Consider the following 19,621-nt stretch of genomic DNA (forward strand, 5'->3'; position numbering starts at 1 on the left):
AAATTGCCACATGTCTTCATAGGCCTGATATAGCTTTTGTATTACATAGGAACTTAGGAAAGTGCCTTATACCGAGTCAAGCCCTTGGTCCATCTAGCTCAGTATTGTCTACACTGACTGGCAGCGGCTTCTCCAAGGTTTCAGGTCTTTCCCAGCCCTACAGGGATGCTGCCAGGGACTGAACCTGGGACCTTCTGCATGCCCAGCAGATACTCTTCCACTGGGCTACAGCCCCAACCATGTTGTTTGCAAATTGGAGGGCAGCCCTGAGGATGCATGCTCCTCTCTAGCATGAATCCCACCTCTTTTCCCTTGTTGGGCCTAACTGTGGTTTAGTGTTGCATCTATACCACTAACCATGGTCAACAATAAGCAGGGGTTCTGGCTTTGGCAGAAGTTGCTTACACTTCTAATTTATTCCTAACGTACTGAATCAAGAGCACAGGAAGCAGATGTGTGGACATGCCCAGAAGTCACCAGTTTAGGAAAGAAACCCCCACAACATCTCTGGGTAATCTGTTCCATTATCCAAACATTCTTAGAGTCAGACTGAAAAAAAATAAATCACACTCATTTCCCTGGGCCTCCTTGTTCTTCCCTCAATAGTATGGAAAAATGGATTTCAATTTAGGGCTAGTTTAGTTGTCTAGCAGAATCCAGTGAAAGTTTTTTTTCTCAGCTGTACTGACTTCAGGCTAAGAGTGGGGAGCTGGAAGTCCAAATGCTTCTCAAAGCAAAACCCCCAACTCCTGTGGATAGAAGATGAGCAAGTCAGAGGAACACCCCCACCCGAGTTTTCATTGGCCCACTAATTTTCCTGTTGCTGGAAAAAGTGTTCCCCATCTCCCACTATGAGGAAGCATTCAAACCTACAAACTGCCACCTCCCATCGCCTAAGACGGTACAGTCCAAGAAGAGTTTTACCAACCGATTCTGCTGAATGCATGAATTCCCTTCAAGGACCATCTAAAATGGTAGGTGCGAGGCAGAAAACTCTAGGAAGCTACTAAAAAATACTAGTCTATTCCATCCCAGGAGAGCCCTAGAACAACTTCCCAGCAAAGACAAGACAACAACAGGTGTGATAAAGGTGGGCCAAGTACCTTCCTTCCAGCATGGGTGAGAATGCGGTTTACTTCTGGCATTATACCAAATCAGCTGCCGGCAGCCGTCATATGCACAGGAGTACTCATCGTCCCCAATACCATAACCTTCCTTCAGGGAAAACGGAACACAGAATTAAATCTTCTTGGACATGACAAAATTAGTAGGAAGAATTTTTTTTTAAAAAAACGAGCCAACATCTATACTGTAACAGAAATCTCCCTGTTGATGACCCTGCCTTTATTTCCCTCCCCGTGTTGATGCAACACAGATCTTTACAATCTGGGAAGATTGTAGGCCTCTTAGGGCAAAGACCTGTCCTCTCAGATGTTTTAAAGCCTAGGCCCAGGGATGGTGCAACAACAACCAGCAACAAGACAACGAGGCTATTCTCATGGGCAGTAGAAACAAGGTGTGTGGCTCCCAGCGGCAAGCCCTCTTATTCTCCCCCGCCCCTTAAATGAGGTTAGTGGAGTGAATGCTCCGCCAACCCCGTTTACTTGGCCGTGTGTCGCCGCAGCAACTCAAGAGGAGACCCCCAACTGGGAGGCTACAACAAGCCTCTTGGCATCGGGGGGGGGCTCCCCAGAATGCCCCATGCACTAGTGCAGGGCATTCTGGGACTTTCGGGGGCCAATATGTGTGTGTTTGGGGTATAACTAGATCACTAGATATCACTAAGTATACTAGATCACAGCATAACCTATTCACCAAATAATCTGTTTGTCGTCTTTCCAGAATTCTTACTGTTAACATTACAGCCACAAAACCAGCAAATATTTAAAAATACAAACCAAAACACCTGAGATGTTTAAAAGGGCATTTAAGCCAAAGTCACAGAAAACCCCAAACAGTTTCTACCTGGTGCCAAAAAGATAGTGGCAGGGAGACCTCTCTGGGGAGAATATTCCACAAGTGTGGAGCCACCACAGATCTCAAAAAGACAGGGAGACCAGGAAAGGATCTCCAACACCAATCTAATCCGAAGGAGTTGGATGCAGAACGTTTGACTTCTTTTTTTGTGGATGCGATTCCACATGTCAGCTGTCAAATTGCTATTTCCACTATGCTTTCTTTTAAACTCAAAAAAATGGGTATGTTCTAAAATGCAGCATTAGTTTTAGCTCAACCTGATATAACCTCTTGGTTCTTTTATGTTATGTTGTGGTTGCAACAATAAACTTATTACTTACTTACCAATCTAAGTGTACCAGTTCATAGGGCAGAAGATGGTACTTCTAGGTCACTTACATGATTGAGAAATTTGCTGTCTTTGGTGGCCCATCCTATCTGCATAACTCCAGAGGTTATGACCATGACTTCATAATACCAAACCCCGGAATCCACACAGAAGGTACATCGGACGCTTTCAAAAGATGAGGCGTCACACCGGGCCTTTAAAAAAAAAAAGAATGATAATGTGTCTTCCAAAAGAAGGTAACGCAGCAGGACAAGCTGGGATCCACATGGAAATCCTGAGTCTTATGCTGCCTGCATTCACTTTGAGGCAACTGATTAATTATCTGGAATGAAAAACTAAACGATTTCATGTTTAACACAGTTATCAGTCTACTTTCAATCTTGTAAGCACTCAAATTCTATGCAGTCACCACAATGTAGCAAGCACACCCAACAGATCTGGAGTAGTGAGCTAACCAAACTCTGCCCCTAGAAAAATCTGAATTCTACAATGGGAATAAGATGATGTAGATCACAACTAGTTGCTTATTGTTTTGTTACTGTCAGACCAAGAAAGACATGCACCAGACAGGACAGGGGCAGTCTTATTGCAGCCCCAGCCCTCCGAGACAGGGAGCAGGCAGCAGCGCAGATGGAGGAGGCATGCAGAGATTCAGGTCTGACTCAGTGCCACAAAAGTATGCTTGCCCAGGCTGCAGGCTTGCCACCCCTGCTATTAAGATATCTACATCTATGAGTACTTTGCATGGCTTTCGTTTGTTTGATCAGCTTTAGAGAGTTATATCCTGCCCCTCTTTGCCTTCAAAAGGGCTCCCAGGTGGTTTACAGTTATTAACACAGTAATCCAAAAACAAAATCTAGCTTAATGCAATTTACCTTCCCCCAACACCAAAAGGACAACCTACAAGATGTTTAACACACCCTTGAAGAATATACCATCATCTACTCTTTTTCACAGATTTAGTGTGCTTCCTCTCTTATAGAGCTTAGACACACAGCCTTGTCAGTAAGAGCAGCAAAATGAACCAAAAGGCTGAGTTTAGCCATCTGCTTACTGTGAATAGGTCTATCACTATGGTTTGGCCTATTGGGAGTGCCCTTTTTTGGTCAAAACAATGCTAATGCTCCTTTCATGGCTGTGGAGGCTTCATGAAGGAGCAATTCAGCTGCAGGAGTCCAAGGTGTATGTATGCATGTGAGCGAGCAGAGTGTGTGTGTGTGTGTTTTGCATGCACGTGTGCACATGGATGAAGGGAGTTTCTAGATGAGAACTGGTGTCAACCTTGAAGGCTCTGCGCACATTTCTCTATTGGAATCTGATGCAAGGAAGGTCAATGGATCTCCTACTTTGCAGAGTACCTAATGCCTCTAATACAGCCCTGCATGTACGTTTGCAATTAAATGCAAAACTTAGAAGATATTACAAGTGTCCAAAGTGCTCGCTCTCTCTCTCTCTCTCTCTCTCTCTCTCTCTCTCTCTCTCTCACACACACACACACACACACACACACACACACACACACGAGAAAATAAACCCTGGAGCGGGTTTAGCACAGCGGTAAACATGTAATATCTTAGGAACAAACACAAAACCTACCTCCAACCCATGTGGCGAGATCTTAAGGTATTCACTAACATCATTACTATTCAGCATGGCCTTTATGTTGGTCAAGTCAACTTTCTCATATGTAAACTGTCTGCCTTCTTTCAAGACTACAAAAAAAAAAAAAAAAAGGTGGGGGGAGACAAGTGAACACTTTGTGTCAGTAATACAGATCACAGACCGGATAATCAGAGGAGGTTGCTTGTGTAGGTGCTACTCTTCATGTACAGAGTTACACATGAAAACAAAACTGTAATCCACCCCCCACTCCACTGCACAGCATATCTAAAAGCTTTACCGTGAATTTGAAGAGTACATCTGGCATTAAAAAAAACAGGCTGGTGTCTGATATTTCTGATATTTGATATTTCTGCTATTACTCTAGAGAGTTTTTGGCATTTGCCTCATGTGACAGCAGAAGCAGGCTCTGCACATGGGAGCTTTCTCCCAGAGGCCCCTCTGGGGGGAAAGAAGCCCTCCCATCAACAGAGGGTGTAGTGCAAAAAGTTGAAATGGGAATCAAACCATGCCTGCAGGCTCACACTCTTGAGGATGCTGATATGCCAAGGGAGAACTGAAGTGTCTACCTTCTAGGCAATAGCAAGACTCCTTCCTATGCACTGGCTAAACGGAAATTCTTGTTAGAGGTAAGCAAGAACCCACTGAGAGTAGGTTGCCTCTGCTGTCACATGAGACAAATGCCAAAATGCTCTGGAGAAGTAATCACAGACCAGCTTGTTTTTCATATGTTTTGTTTTTTTAACCGCCTTGGGATTGTTTTAATGAAAGGCGGCATATACATTTAACAATAAATAAATATGCCAACTACGCTCTTCAAAATCCAAGTAGCAATGGAGCTACTTCCCTAGCAGGGAGAGTCATGCCTCTGCCACCACACAAAGGTGGCTCTGAACAGGGCCTCGGCCAGGGGCCTTCCTATAGCCCTGGGCTCCCAGCAAGTACCCGGGTTGGCCAACCCAGATGCTAGGGCCAGTACTGCAACTGAGCAACCAGAAAGGGACTAGAGCCCTGCCCTCCCCTGCTTTGTGGCTTTTAAAGTCTATTGTCCGACTCCAAAGAGCAACCAGATCTTTGTCAGGGGCCAGACTCTGCAGCTTATAAAGAGCGGCAGCCCAACAAAGACTGAATGGAGGCAGAAGGAGAAGTGAAGGCTGGCTTCCTGTAAAGGCTGGCTTCACAGGAAGCCAGCCTTCGGACATTCCCCAGAGTGGTATGATTGCCACGGTCCTTTGATTGATCCCATTACACTCCCGGTAACATCTGCAAGCTCTCAAGGTCTGCAATGATTTATGCTCAGTTCACTGGTGTTTCACTGCACTAATTGATTATTGCTTTAATGATTATTAAAACATTAATAATGTTTATTAATGCTAATTGCTAACTGGGCAATAATGCTCCCCTGCTAACTGCTAACTTTATTAATGTTTCCCTGCTAACTGGGCAAAGAGGCACCTTTTACCGTGGTGATTCTCTTTATTTAGCTGGGGGAGAGTAATAATAATAATAATTTAAATGTTTTATAGTTGTCTTAGAGTCCTGTAAATCACCCTGGAACTAATGTGTGAAAGCCAGATATATATTTCCATCTACATAGCTGGGGTGGGTAGCATATGTTCAGGGCAACTTATCAAGAGAGCCACAGTCTCCAATGAGGATTTGTCTAGAAAAATATTAAGAAGAGCCGATTAAACAAGTGCCAGGACAAGAAGCAGAGTATTTCCACCGATCTGTTTCCTTTCCTTTTGCTGGAAGCAGGAACATGCTACCATGTCTGCTGGGGGGCATACATCCCCTGCAACAAGCCACAGCAAGCAGAACCAACACATTGCACATCTCAGTCTCTCCCCCCCACCCCGCATTAAATTGTATCTAGCAGTCTTGTTTGCCCTCAGAGCCCACATGTGACAACGAGGGATAATTTAAACCTTTGCATCTGAAAGGGTTTTTGGACTTTTGCTCAAGGCATACCCCAGCCTACCTTCAGTGCCTCAAAGGCTCACAAGCCCCAGTTCAGCAGCACTGAGCTGCTGATGCCACACAGACCACAGTGCAAGGAGAGAAAGGAAGTGTTTTCAGAACATTCCAGTTCTGAGAGCCACATTACATATCCATTATACGGGTCGTTCAAGTCAATAGCTGCTCAATGCCAAGTCAAAACCTGGTGTCTTTGAACCCAGACCTCTTTACTACAGAAAACAAGAGTCTTACTTACATAGATTGTCTAAACTCCACTGGGCACAGAATCCAACTTGGCGCTTTAAGTAGTCCGGATTATCTGTCCATTTTTCTAGCAAGGCAAGCTGGTCACTGATGCACGTGTCAGAAACCGTCATTTTGTTTTCACCTAGATTTGCAACACAAAGAGCGACATTTGTGGGGGAGGAAAGCTCAACAGAAATGGAAGAAGAAAATTGCTGAAACACAAAGAGACTTGGCTTTCTAAAGCTCCACATGAGAAAACAAAAAGCATCCATTTCTTCTCTTGATTTCATGAAGAGGAAACCATGCAGCATTCAAGTGACTGACTGGTGGGTTTAGTCACCAGCAGTTTGGCGATTAGCTAAGGAAAACCACTTTTCCAAGCAGCAGACGCATCTGTGGGATTTCTCTTCATGTTTTCTGAAGAAGGCATGTGTGACAATAGCAGCAAAGGGCCATTATTTCTCCTTCCCTGCCCATTCAGCATCAACCAGTCCTGCACTCCCAATAACCAAGATAGCGCCTCCTTTCAGAATGTTGCAACCATAAATCAGGATGCAAATTCAGGACCACAAGTCGTGCCCCTTCCCTGTCATCACACCATATTCCCATCGGGCCACTTTGTGCTCCCTCTGCAGCAGAGGAAGCTTTTAACTGGTAAACAGTAAACATGCTGTTTGGTTCTTTCCAGGCAACCAACACGTCTCCTGCTCCAAATCTCTGCTGAAGCTTAGCAGCAGGGGTGGGAGCGCCGTTGTCATGCTCTGAAGGCCCACAAGGAGTGATGCTCTAAGACCTGGAGGGAGGAAACGGAGCCAACCAAGACCTGCTGCCCTTGTCAGGTATGCAGTATGTTCTTGAAACCAAAGGAGAGGAACACTCGCGACCCCAGGGGCTTGAGATAGGAGTGAGCCAACACACTTACTTGTTTGTGCAAACTTTTCCAGGGCTATTAGTGCAAAAAGCATTACTGTTGGGTGGGACTGGAAATCCTAGAACAGAGAGAGGGGGGAAAATACATTTTGGACACGGTACTCCTCTGCATGGCCTTAAATAAATAAATAAATAAATAAATAAATAAATAATACACACATACACACACACACACACACACACACTTTTTTTCCTGACTGGTCCAACAAAGGAAAAAACATTTGTATTGCCAAAACAGAATTATTATTTTCTGTCATAAGGAGAGTGATCTAAGCACAAGATTTATTTCGGAGACCAGGCATCGAACACCTAGACACCAAGTTTCTTAAGGAAAAAACCAAGTGTTCAGGATCTGGGGGGTGGGGGGTATGCCTATTTGTTTCCAGGTGCAATTCAAGGTGCTGGTACCTTTAAAGCCCTAAATGGCCTGGGCCCCAGGTACCTTAGGGACCACCTGCTCCCAGCTGAACCTACCCACCTGACTAGATAGGCTGGGAGGGCTCTGCTCCACGTGCCAACACCTACTGAGGCTCATTTATCGAGCACGTGGGACAGGGCCTTCTCAGTGACTGCCCCCAGGTTGTGGAATCCACTCGCGGTTGAGATCCACATGGATCCCACACTCTCAGGCTTTTGGAGGAATCTGAAGACCACCCTTTTAACACAGATTTTTGGCCCATGAGCTGTCCTTGGCTCTCTTTTTGTGTTCCTATTTTAGCAGTTTGTTTTTATTGAAGTTTTATTACTGCTTTTCTTGTTGTTAATCACCTTGGTGTCTCTGGACAAAGGGCAGTATAGAAATATAAATAATAAATAATGTGACCTTATTGAAGGTCATAGCAGAAAGGCAGTGAAATGCCACACACACACACACACACACACACACACACACACACACACACACACACAGAGACTTCCAAAGTTCTGGTCGCCAGGGGTGTCTCTGGACTTCGGGCAAGGAGACTCTTTGAAGCCTGCCTTGTAGTTTGGAGAAGCCAAGTTTCTTTCCCCACTTCTTGGAACTGCACTGCAAATGGGAGGAGAGTCCACCTCCCTCCCAAGCCAGCAAAGGGTTTGGAAAAGAGGCAGAGTTTCAAGTCACATGCACTGAGTTTTGATAAGAAACACATCCACAGCTTTTCTTATTCAAAATATTAGCTCATGAAATAAATATAGCCAGGAGAGAAGACTCCACATTTCCCTGGAGCTCCATGACCAACTCAGGACAACCTTGGAAGAGAGGTGGGTCTTTCTTTTACTTGAGCTGATGTTTGAATAAGAAGTGGAACAGCGGACTCATCCAAAGCCCTGTGCACCTGATTCAAGAGTTCTCCTACTGAGAAGCAGAGAAAAGAGAAGCGATAGTGGTGGGGAAAGAAAAACCAAAGAGATTCCTAGTGGGGGGAGGGGTAGGGGTGGCGGTGGCTGCCATTTGAGGGACAAACGGATGCTTGCTTCGTAAGCCAAGAGGCTTAACTAGTAAACCAAATCGATACCCAGGGACTTGCGTATGGGGAGGTATAAAAATGTGTTTTGTGGACCCTTCTACACCCTGCCACTATTGCCCACCTTCCTGTCCAGGGAGGTCTCTTACAGAGTATAAATATGCTGGGAAAGTACCAGCAAATTCACCGGACCACTTCCAGAAGGCAGGATGCGGAGAAAGCAGCCAGACACAGTTATGTCCTTCTCTTAACAGAGGTGGAGTTCGGCTAGATTAGCTCATCTGGGCCAGTACTTTCTACTCTGGCAGCGATCCAGGGCTGGATCCCTCCCAGCTCTGCTAATTGTAATCCTTACTGTTGGAGATGCCAGGAACTGAAGCTGGAGCTTTCTGTGTGCAAAGCATCTGCTCTATCAGAGCTCTTTCCCCATATTCCTGCATTTCCTTCACTCACATCTCTCCACCTAGAAACAATGAGGCGGCCTTGGCCCTGCGCTGTGAGCCAGTTCCCGCGGAGAAAACACTGCACCATATTCAAGGGCACTGACCACTCTCGTGCTCACATAACACACAGCAGTTTAAGGAGGAACAAGTTATAATATTGCTTTAACACTGCCACTTACCAAGCTCTGCAATAAGTATTCCAGGATTCCCGGGCTGAGTAAACCTACACTTGCTGGGCCTGCAAGAACACTAAAAATGAAACACGTGCATCGAAGCTGCTGCATTAGCTTTTTAAAAGGTCACTGCCAAAGATCTTAGCGCTATATTTTCTTTATAGAAGGTAGAAATCATACAAGAAAAAGAGAACAAAAAAGTCAATTTGTTAAGTTAAGTAGGAATTTCAGGGGTTTTCAAGTAGTTAAGATCTTAGAAAGCCAAATGCAGCAGAGGAATCCATCTATGGCTAGATGCTAATAAGCACCGACATCTAGCAGTCAGAGGTATGTTGGGTTCAGCCAGGGAGGGGTCTGCACATTTCAGCTGAGCTTGAGAGGTCCCCATTGTTTCAAGCAGCCAGCAAAGCTCAGAGTTCCTGGCTCCTCCAGGGAGGCAAAGTAAGGGTACCTTTTACAGCAGAAGAACACGAGGTGGTGTAAATGCATGTAGAATTTCTTTCCCTCCAACGCACAAAACTGATGCTGTCTGCCAGCACGGGATCACAACTTGGCACACATTTGAAATAAGAATTCTCTGCCTCCCTGCATGGCCACTAGTTCTCCCTCCATCTGCCCCCACAAGCTTCTGTGAGGAATACACTACAATACACTGGATGTTTCTCCTGCTGGTCATGAGAATTAAACTTCTGGTCACCACTGGCAATCTGGAGACCATAAGCAGCATTCTGATTGGTCAGTCGTGACCCAGCAACATTAAAACCCACAAGGCAAGTGAATCATGACTAAATTCCAATGGGAGTCAGTCATGACTAATAGCCTGAATGCTGCCCCATATTTGCAAACAGCTGGGTACTGCCCAGCCAGAGTACAGACTTGTTAGACTCACTGCTGAATGAAAACACTGGGCCTCTAAAAATTGCCATGGAGGGGGCAGATGCAATGTATACGATTTCTAGTTATCTGCAATAGATTCTCTCCAGCTAGGCTTCTCCCCCTCCCCACCCCCACCCAGCCCCCCAACACCCTCTCCAGGATAAGTTACCCATCCCAACAGGTACAGAAGAATACTAACACATTCCTTACCAGCAAGCTTTTCTGCCAAACAGCCTAGGACTGCGGTTGTGTTCCGATGTTTGGCAGGATGACAGGCATCCTGGCGAGCAACGGCTCCATTTAAACTCAGGATTTCTGTTAACTTCGTCAGTGCATCCTAAACAGAAAAATGAACATGCTACGGAGTGAAACAATACAGAAAGGCGCGCTCTCTTCTGCTCTGCTCAACACAGGCTAATCCAACATTTGTCTCCAATGAACCCTAATTATAGTGCAAGAAATCCACCGATATAGAAAATTAGAAACCGTTAAGTGTGAAAACAAAGTGGACTTTCATACTGTACATCTTTGTTTCCAACTGCTTCCATTGCGTGAGGGCAACACAAACTGAATTCGCAAGATTTTAACAAGTCAAGAGAAATACTAAGGAATGGACATGCAGCTCAGACACCTTATTTCCTTTGTCTGTGCCTTAAGTAAAGGGTTAGTTCCTGAAAGCTACAGAATGGGTTCACATGATGAGCCGGCTCATCATGCGATCGGGGCAAGGATGTCATTGCGCTGTCAGACATCCTGGAATTGCATTTAAGGGGATGATTCAGATGATCATCCTCACATATGATTACAGGATGTCACGACAATGTGATGTGACATCCTGCAATGATGTCAGGGTAGGCATGCTCTCATGTCCTCACGCAAAGAGCTGGCTCAAAACCATTCGGTATAAAGCTGCCGTCCTGAAATTGCATGCTATTAAAATGCACCCCCAAGGTCCATGGGACTAATTCAGAACAAGTTAACTATCCCAGCCAAAGGAAATCACAAGCATCGTTCGACAAGATGTTTATCCTTGGCCCAGTGCAGATGCAACACTGAACCATGGTTTAGCATGATGCAAATAAGCTGAAGAGAGCCCTGAGCTTGTCATGCTTCCCTCATCCATCTCCTCCTCTCTCTTCCATGCGGGGAGAATTAAAGCTTTTGCTTTCACTTTAACACAAACTGTAGTTCTGCATTACATACATCCAAAGTCTGCTTGCTAATTAACTACAGTTAGAACAAGTCAGGATATCAAACAAGCAAAGAGTGGTTTGATATCCCAGCTTGTTTGAAATTGGGTTTGTGAAACCATAGTTTCCTGAGTAACTGAAACTGTGGTTTGCCTTAAAATGAAAGTGAAAATTTTCATTCGCCTTGTACATGAGAGAGAAGGAGTGGGAGGGGAGAGGGTGCAAGCCTGCAGTTCCCTTATCCTTATTCATGTAGTGCTAAACCACCTTGAGCCATTTTTGGAAGGGCGGTATATTGAACAAACAAGCAAACAAACAAACAAAACAAATAAAACAAACAAACCAGAGATTGTCATTACATCTGAACTAGGCCCTGAATTCCTATTATCACAAGATCTTTGAATGAAAGGAGAATCCAAACAGGAATATTCTAATTCGAGGATTTTAAGTTGAATGATTGGTTTCATGATTAACTTATAACAACATTTGGCTCAACAAAACATGATCGTAAAAATTCTAATCTATTTCAGTGGCTGCGTTCTGGACATGCTTTCATGCTGCATAGTTCTATGGAAATAGTTTATGGGCAAAAGGTCTCAACTGACAGGACACAAAACAAGCATGATCAATATCCTTGCAAAATGATGAAATGTTTGTGAATTTGGAATGTTGGAATTTGGCAAGCAAACAGTGGCATGCACACACACACCCCATTTCAATATATAATCCAAATGTATTCTTGTTTTTAAGAATCAGATTGTGCCCACTCCCTGCAAGATAGGGCAAGTACTGCATAATTGTGTGTCAGTTTCACTGACATGCTGTTTGCAGAATGTTTTTCAGTTTCACTCATTTCTTTATACAGCACACTAAATTGATACAAACCTTAACATACATCTACCTCTTTCTAAAGCGACACAGAACGGATTACTTGTTTCTTAAGATCTGTGCTCTTAGCAGAAGCAGCTTTACAGCAGTGACTTATACAAATGAAATCAGGCTACTGATACACATTTATTTAACTTACTTTTGTTGGCAACGGACACTCATCCAATAGTAAAGTTATAACAGCTGGTCCCAAAGGATCTTCTAATGGAATAACTCTAATTAAGGATTGGACAACTTCCAGCCAGCCATCATCTGTCAACCACAAAACAGAGGCTCAGACAACTATTTTAGACCGGTACTGATAAATGGAGACAGTCACAATCTACAACAGCATTTTAAACATTCATTTGCACAGTCATAGCTCAAAAAGTTAACTACCAGTTGCTGGTCTAGATTGCTGTGACTAAGTCAAAGCTAGTAGCTCCTGAAAATAGCACAAATATTCATTGCTCCAGGGAATAGAAACTCCTGCGACCCAAGATTCTAACTAGCGATACTGGGGGCTGACTCCATAAGCTTTGGCATGCAAAACACAAGCAACCCCTCTAAGCACAACATTTTTAAATGGAATCAATTCACAGCTGCAATGTATAAGGTAACATTAGTGTTATGTACAAACCAGCCCTTAATAAGCTACTAAGATTCACATGAGATGGTCTGGTTTTGCTTCGTCACTACAATGCCCCCATTGGAGTTCCTTCACTTTTGGATGACTCAGTGGACGACACCAAGCGTTGAACTAGCCATATCTGCATAACCCCACCCTATCTGCATATCTTCATTCCAGGTTCCACCATTGGTGTGTCAATGGCATGACACAGAATTCAGGAAATGGCTTCGATAGATGTTGACTAGTGAAATGCTCACTTATGATGCGGAGGAGAGCTAGCCTTGTGGTAGTGAACAGGAATTGTCCCTTTGTTAAGCAGGGTCCACCTTGGTTTGTGTTAGGATGGGAAACTACATGTGAGCCTTATAAGACATTCCCCATAGGGGATGGGGAACTGGCTTCAATAGATGTTGACTAGTGAAATGCTCACTATGACGGGGAGGAGTTCAGTGGCAGAGGACCACATACTTGGGCTGGGAGAGACTCCTGCTTGAAACCTTGGAAAGCCACTGCCAAACAGATTGTCCCCATCCCTCTGCCTCGCCACCTTTGGGAAGGCAATGAATCTCAAATGCCTCCTTCCTCCCCACTCCCAAAGCCAGCTCCTGGGTTGGGTGATAGGGGGCAAAGAGATCAGAAACACATTGCTCTCCTTCCAGAGGGGAAAGGAGAGGCAGTGCATATATTGCCTCCTCAAAACTGCTTTCCAGCATTCTCTCCACATGGAAGCTGTGAGTCTGCTATCACAGTTCCTATCATTTCTATACAAAGTGACTAATACATGGCTTGCCATTCAAATAGGATAATCTGAATCCTCACAAGTTTCTGCTCTTGAATTTTTTTTGGTCAGATCTGATTCATGAGCAACATTGCCTTGTCTTGGCTCCTTTCTTCAAACATCTCAGCAGGAAAAGAAGGGAGAAGTCAGAGTGACTGAGGCTCAAAGCAGACTCTGTGTCACTTTTTGCTTTTTCTTTCAAAGATATTAAAAAATATTTAGATTTGTTACATACAATGAATAAGATCACAAAGGACCACTGCACACTGAACAAAGAGTTAAGAATGTTAGGAACAGAGGAAGCTGCCTTACACTGAGTCAGACCGTTGGTCCATCTAACTCAGCATTGTCTGCACAGACTGGCAGTGGCTTCTCCAACTGTTCCAGAGATAAGTCTTTTGCAGTCTTAACCTGGAGATACTGCCAGGGATTGAACCTGGGACCTTCTGCATGCAAGCTGATGCAACTGAGTTACAGCCTCATAAAGCATCAGGGAAACATTTCAATGGAGCACAGTCATGAAACCGACATGCCTGTAGCCCATTCTGAGAGGTTAGCCACAATTCTCAGGTTATGTTTCTAGGAATCAAGCTAATATACAGTAAAATTGCATGAGTGGGTTCTTATGTCATCCATTCAGGTGCTGTCACCAGAGGAGGGGGATTTGGATCTCGGCAGCTGCCTCATGAAGCAGAATGCTTAAAAGGGACTGCAGCCTGGAGGTAGCAAAATACATCTGGAGGGACTCCTCCCAGTAGGTTCCTTAGTCTATAATTACAGTTTTCCTTTTAATTTGGAAGCAAACGGCCTAGCTGTTCCCTTAGCTATTCCAAGGCTTGCTCAGTAGCTCATTGCAAAAGAGAAATAAGCCTGTGAGCTTGGGCCATGTGGCATCTGGCAGGTGGATTGAGCAACAGCATACCTCATAAATTTAGCCAGATTAGACAGGTACACATATTCAGCTAATTACAATTTTACTGAGCTCATTGTCAAGTCATAGGATTATTTAGATAAAGACTGTAAACTGCCGCAACCCTAGGAAATAAACACCCAATGCAACTTTAAATTTCTTTTCAGAGCAAAATGGTTTCTCAGACTGTAACTAGAGTGCCACACAGAAAGTACAAAAAATACCTGTTTCTGCCATTTCATGCAATGTCATCATTGAATAAGGAGGTTCCTGATCACTGAAAGGAAAAACATGGTAAGTCATTATCAAAGTTCTTGTCAGTGTGCACTGAATTAAGCTACAGTACTACAGTCCTGTGGAGGTTTTCCATCGCTGGCTGTGCAGCAGTCAAGTCCTATATCCATAATGGGGAGCATTCATTGCTCACAACTGAAAATCAGGAAGCCTGATAGATCATGGCTACAATCCAGAAAGTTAAATGCATCCATTCTGTTGAAAACACACTTTTGTACAACCCATAGACCAAGGGCCAGGAATCTGCATTCACAGATGTGCCTGAAGGATTCATTTACCAGCCCTCTGACAGAGTTTGAGACACCGTAGAAAATACAACTTTGTTGTGGTGGGATCTGCTGGAGTGAAAATGAAAACAAGGCTTCCAACTTGCAGGCAAAACCTCTTATTCCACACAGCAGAGACCCTCTCTAGACTACTGCCCTAATCAGGAATGACCCAAGATGGCTTTAAGGAAATTGAAACTGTATAAATACAGTAGAGCAGAACAGTTATTAGTGACAGAGTGAACTATAGCTGCAAACTATACTAAGAGCTTTCACAAAGCACAGGGGTCTGTGCCCAACAATTAAAAGGAAAAAAGGTAATACCACCTGTAGAACCGGAGGGAAGAGGGGAAACAGCTCTCGGTTCTGAACAGACTGCACATTGCTTTGTACTCTGGCTTAAGGCCAGCTGCAACACGTCAAATGTGCTTGTATGTGGTTGGTTTTTTAAGATCCACACACCTACATAATCAAGAACACAGAAAAATCCTTGAACCTAAGGGCAGAGCTGGATGTTACAAATGCAAAGCTGTTGCCAAAAACAGAAGCCCTATTTGGAGTCTCCCAGTTCCCCTTTGAAAACATCTAGTACAACTGACTCCACATCCTGCTATCAAAATGCTGGGCATTTTCTCATCCCTACCAGAGGCAGCCAACGAAGGACAGAAGGCAAGCATACCAGGCGTTATGGATGCTCAACACAGGACTTTCCTTTTTAGCAGCAGCCTTATATTTCATTCCGCCGCAAGCTGAGAAGGGAATTTACTGCCCATTAGACATGGCTGTAGAGCCCGAGTACCAGCCACTACTGGTATCTAGAGATATGGATGTTGAGATGTGATGAATGTCAAAGGGCCTAGGAAGGGAAAGGACACTTTGCCAAAGCATATAATCCTCCAGGTGACATACCCCTCTCAATCTGGGATGGGGGGGGGATCACAAATCTATTTTTCACTTCATCTACAACCACATAAATTTAGCCATATTAGAAAGGTACACATATTAAGCTAATTACAATTTTACTGAGCTCAGTGTCAAGTCGTCATATTATTTAGACAACGGCCATAAATTGCCTCAACCCTAGGAAATAAACATTCAGTGCAAGCCAAAAGTCGCTTATCCAAGTAGTGACCATCCCCTGCTGACCAATGTTGATTTATTTTACTGTATTTACCCTGCTTCTTCAAAAGCATTTTCAAGGTGGCATGTAACATGAAAACCAACACAATGCATCAACAAAAAGTGACACAACAACAAGCAGGACATTAAAAGCAGCACTAATACAAGCATCCTAGAAGTAAAGTAAGTAAAGTTGTGCCATCAAGTCGGTATCGACTCCTGGCACCCACAGAGCCCTGTGGTGGTCTTTGGCAGAATACAGGAGGGGTTGACCATTGCCTCCTCCCACGCAGTGTGAGATGATGCCTTTCAGCATCTTCCTATATTGCTGCTGCCCGATACAGGTGTTTCCCATAGTCTGGGAAACATACCAGTGGGGATTCGAACCAGCAACAGCGCTAGTTTTTAAGTTATCCCCCGCCCTCTGCCTTCAAACCGGCCCCCGCCGGTTCCATGCACATCTCTGCTTTTCTTCTAATCCAGACCTCAATGCAGCATATACAGGGTTCTCTGTCAGTCTGCATCCAGGCACTAATTAGACCTGACCTGTTTAACTTCAGCAAAGTGGCCACACTACCTGCCTCTGGACCATGCTCTGGGACCAACAGAAGCTCTGTTCCTGCCAGAAAGGCAAGATAGATCTAGAGCAGGCAAGCAGAAAAGAACCAGGTGATCATCCAGCACTAAGGTGTTATGAAAGAACATTTTGACAGTTGCAGAGATTGTCTAGATAATAAAGCAGGAAGGAAACTGTCAACACCCTTGTTGAAATTAAGATACAACTATTTTTTTAAAAAACTGGTAAGAAAATTTAATCCAGGAAAGGAAACATGAAGGGTTTGTAAGGACAAACACACCATCATTGTAAGGAGGTGTAGTTTTCAGGGTAATTATTTTTTGGCTACCTATGTAGCAGAAGGTACTTTGCCCTTGGGCAGGGGTGCTTGCATCCCTCCTCCTCCTGGTACAGGTCACTTGCCCAAGAGTTACTCCGCCCCCTCTACCTGACCTCTCCAACTGTGCCCATTTTCTTTGCTTAACACGACTGTTTTTCCATACATAAACAATCCCTATGATTCATTTAAGCTTCCTAGTGACAAGCATGATTGTTTGACAGAAATGAGCACAGGCAAGCTACTATGTGGATTTCTTCTAAACCTGGACCAAAAGGTTTCTTAAGTCAAGAATTAAAAACTGTTCAAGCATCTCAAAGCGTGAACATATGAACAGTCTATCTAGTCCAGTATCCCATTGCCCACAGGCAAGAGGTAAGAGCATGCCCTCTCTCCTGCTTCTGCTCCCCTACAACTGGTATTTAGAGGCATCTTACCTCTGAGGCTGGAGGTGGCCTATAGCCACCAGACTAGCAGCCATTGATAGACCTGACAGAAGAAACTTTATTTACGATCAATGAACAGATGCAATAGATCTAATAAGACAAAATCGTCAAGATAAAATACAAACAAACAGCTCAAATTCAATCTAGAGATAAAGGTGGCCACTAGAAACAGTACCAAAAGAAATGCAAGGAGTCAATGTTAAGGGATGCAAAAAGAGTTTATAGGAACATACGGTAGGAAGCTGCCTTATATGGAGTCAGACCATTGGCCCATCTAGCTCAGTATTGTCTACCCAGACTGGCAGCAGCTTCTCCCAGGTTGCAGGCAGGCATCTCTCTCAGCCCTATCTTGGAGATGCTGCCAGGAAGGGAACTTGGAATCTTCTGTATGCAAGCATGCAGATGCTCTTCCCAGAGTGGCTCCATCCCCTAAGGGAAATATCTTACAATGCTCACACATGTAGTCTCCCATTCATCTGCAACCAGGGCAGACCTGCTTAGCAAAGGAGACAATTCATGCTTGCTACCACAAGACCAGCTCTGGAGCATACAGCTAGAAGTGTCAAGGAGAATAACAAAGAATTATTTAAATATATCAGAGCCAGAAAACTTGCCAGGGAGGTGGTTGGCCCCTTAGATGATGAGGGTGTGAAAGGGATTATTAAGGAGGATAACGAGACTGCAGAGAAGCTGAATGAGTTCTTTGCATCAGTCTTCACGGTGGAGGAAACTGACCATATACCTGCTTCAAAACCAAGCTTCTCAGGCTTGAAGGCTGAAGAACTAGGCCAATTTGAGGTGATGAGACAGGATGTTTTAAACTGCCTTGAACAATGAAAAATTAACAAATTGCTAGGGCCAGATGGCATCCACCCAAGAGTTCTGAAGGTGAGACTGCTGATCTCCTAGCAAAAATATGTAATTTGTCCCTACAATCAGGCTCTGTACTGGAGGACTGGAAAGTAGCTAATGTAACTCCCATTTTCAAAAAGGGATCCAGGGGGGATACAAGCCGGTTAGCTTAACTTCGGTGCCGGGTAAATTGATGGAAAACACACTTAAGGACAAAATTGTGAAACATATAGAAGAACAGGCCTTGCTGAAGGAGAACAGCATGGCTTCCGCAATGGCAAGACGTGCCTCACTAGCAGCCATGGGATAACGGGGGAGGTTCAACTGTGGATTGGGAACTGGTTAAAGGACAGGACACAGAGGGTAGGAATAAATGGACAGTTTTCACAATGGAGGGAAGTAAGAAGTGAAATCCAAAACAGATTGTGTGGAACTCCAAAAAGGATCTCTCCAAACTGGGTGCAGTACCTCCTCCTCTTTAATAGGAGGGGGATTGCTAGATGCTTAGCACTGAGTCATGGTCAAAGGTTAACCTGAGACCTAGAGGATTAGCATAGCCACAGGGGTTGAGGTAGGGATCAAGATAAGGGGCCCCTCCAGGGGCTGCTGCCTGTTGGAAAGGACAGGGAGAAAACCAGCCCTCTTTCCCCTGAGTGTAACTTGGGAGGTAGGGGGAAAAAACCCTCATTAAGTGGCTGCTGCAGCAGAATAGCACTAAGGACAATTTTAGGCTTGAGCCAATTAGTGCTGTGCAGGAGGGAGGTGAGGCTGTAGTTGCAGTAGCAGGCAGGAGGAGACCTCACCTCACAATGATGCTCAGAGGAGTTCTAAGGAGCAATTGAGACTCTCAGTTTGTGGACTGAAAAAGGCAGTTAGGGTCCCTTGTCCCCCCCCCCACTTTCTTGGGGGGGGTTCCTTTTCTTTGAGGGGCAGGGAAATTGCGGCGGCACTGTTTAAGGGCCTTCTTTTGACCACCCCCGCCCCAATGCTTTCTGTGGGAACCTGCTAAGGTGTCCCCAGGTTGCTAACTGCCCATGCCCAGTTGTAGAAAGGGGAAAGGCTCACCGGTAGAAGGATGAATGCAGATTAGAATTTGGGCAGGAGCCCAGGTGTATGTCTGATCAGGAGCGGAAGACAGGAAGGAACTGGGAGTCACACCTGAGCATGCTGGGAGAAGGGGGACGGACTTCAGCTACTTGAAAAACACCTGAGATTTCCTGTCTTATCGGGAGCAAGGAGTGGAAGTTAACCCTTTGTGAGCCGTGACCTCCTACTTTGAGGGAGAAAACCCAACTTCACATATACACTGATGGGGTCTGAGCTGTAGGTGACTGACCAGGAAAGATTTTGGGGTCGTGGTGGACAGCTGTTGACTCAG

At 44.7% G+C, this 19,621-nt stretch overlaps 1 protein-coding gene across 1 annotated transcript in view; it reads right to left on the reverse strand.

The window, feature by feature from the left end:
• Nucleotides 1-19,621, reverse strand: part of RSPRY1 (ring finger and SPRY domain containing 1) — a 48,373-nt gene that overhangs the window by 4,716 nt on the left and 24,036 nt on the right. Inside the window, exons 3-11 of the mRNA XM_053270414.1 lie at nucleotides 14,598-14,650; nucleotides 12,215-12,327; nucleotides 10,208-10,334; nucleotides 9,128-9,186; nucleotides 7,053-7,119; nucleotides 6,141-6,272; nucleotides 3,902-4,017; nucleotides 2,356-2,499; nucleotides 1,104-1,215 (exon numbers count right to left, since the gene is read on the reverse strand). Coding sequence (XP_053126389.1) covers nucleotides 1,104-1,215; nucleotides 2,356-2,499; nucleotides 3,902-4,017; nucleotides 6,141-6,272; nucleotides 7,053-7,119; nucleotides 9,128-9,186; nucleotides 10,208-10,334; nucleotides 12,215-12,327; nucleotides 14,598-14,650 — 923 coding nt within the window. The remainder of the gene's footprint in view (nucleotides 1-1,103; nucleotides 1,216-2,355; nucleotides 2,500-3,901; nucleotides 4,018-6,140; nucleotides 6,273-7,052; nucleotides 7,120-9,127; nucleotides 9,187-10,207; nucleotides 10,335-12,214; nucleotides 12,328-14,597; nucleotides 14,651-19,621) is intronic.

This window comes from Hemicordylus capensis, chromosome 9 (genome assembly GCF_027244095.1).
Source record: "Hemicordylus capensis ecotype Gifberg chromosome 9, rHemCap1.1.pri, whole genome shotgun sequence".
NCBI lineage: Eukaryota > Metazoa > Chordata > Lepidosauria > Squamata > Cordylidae > Hemicordylus > Hemicordylus capensis.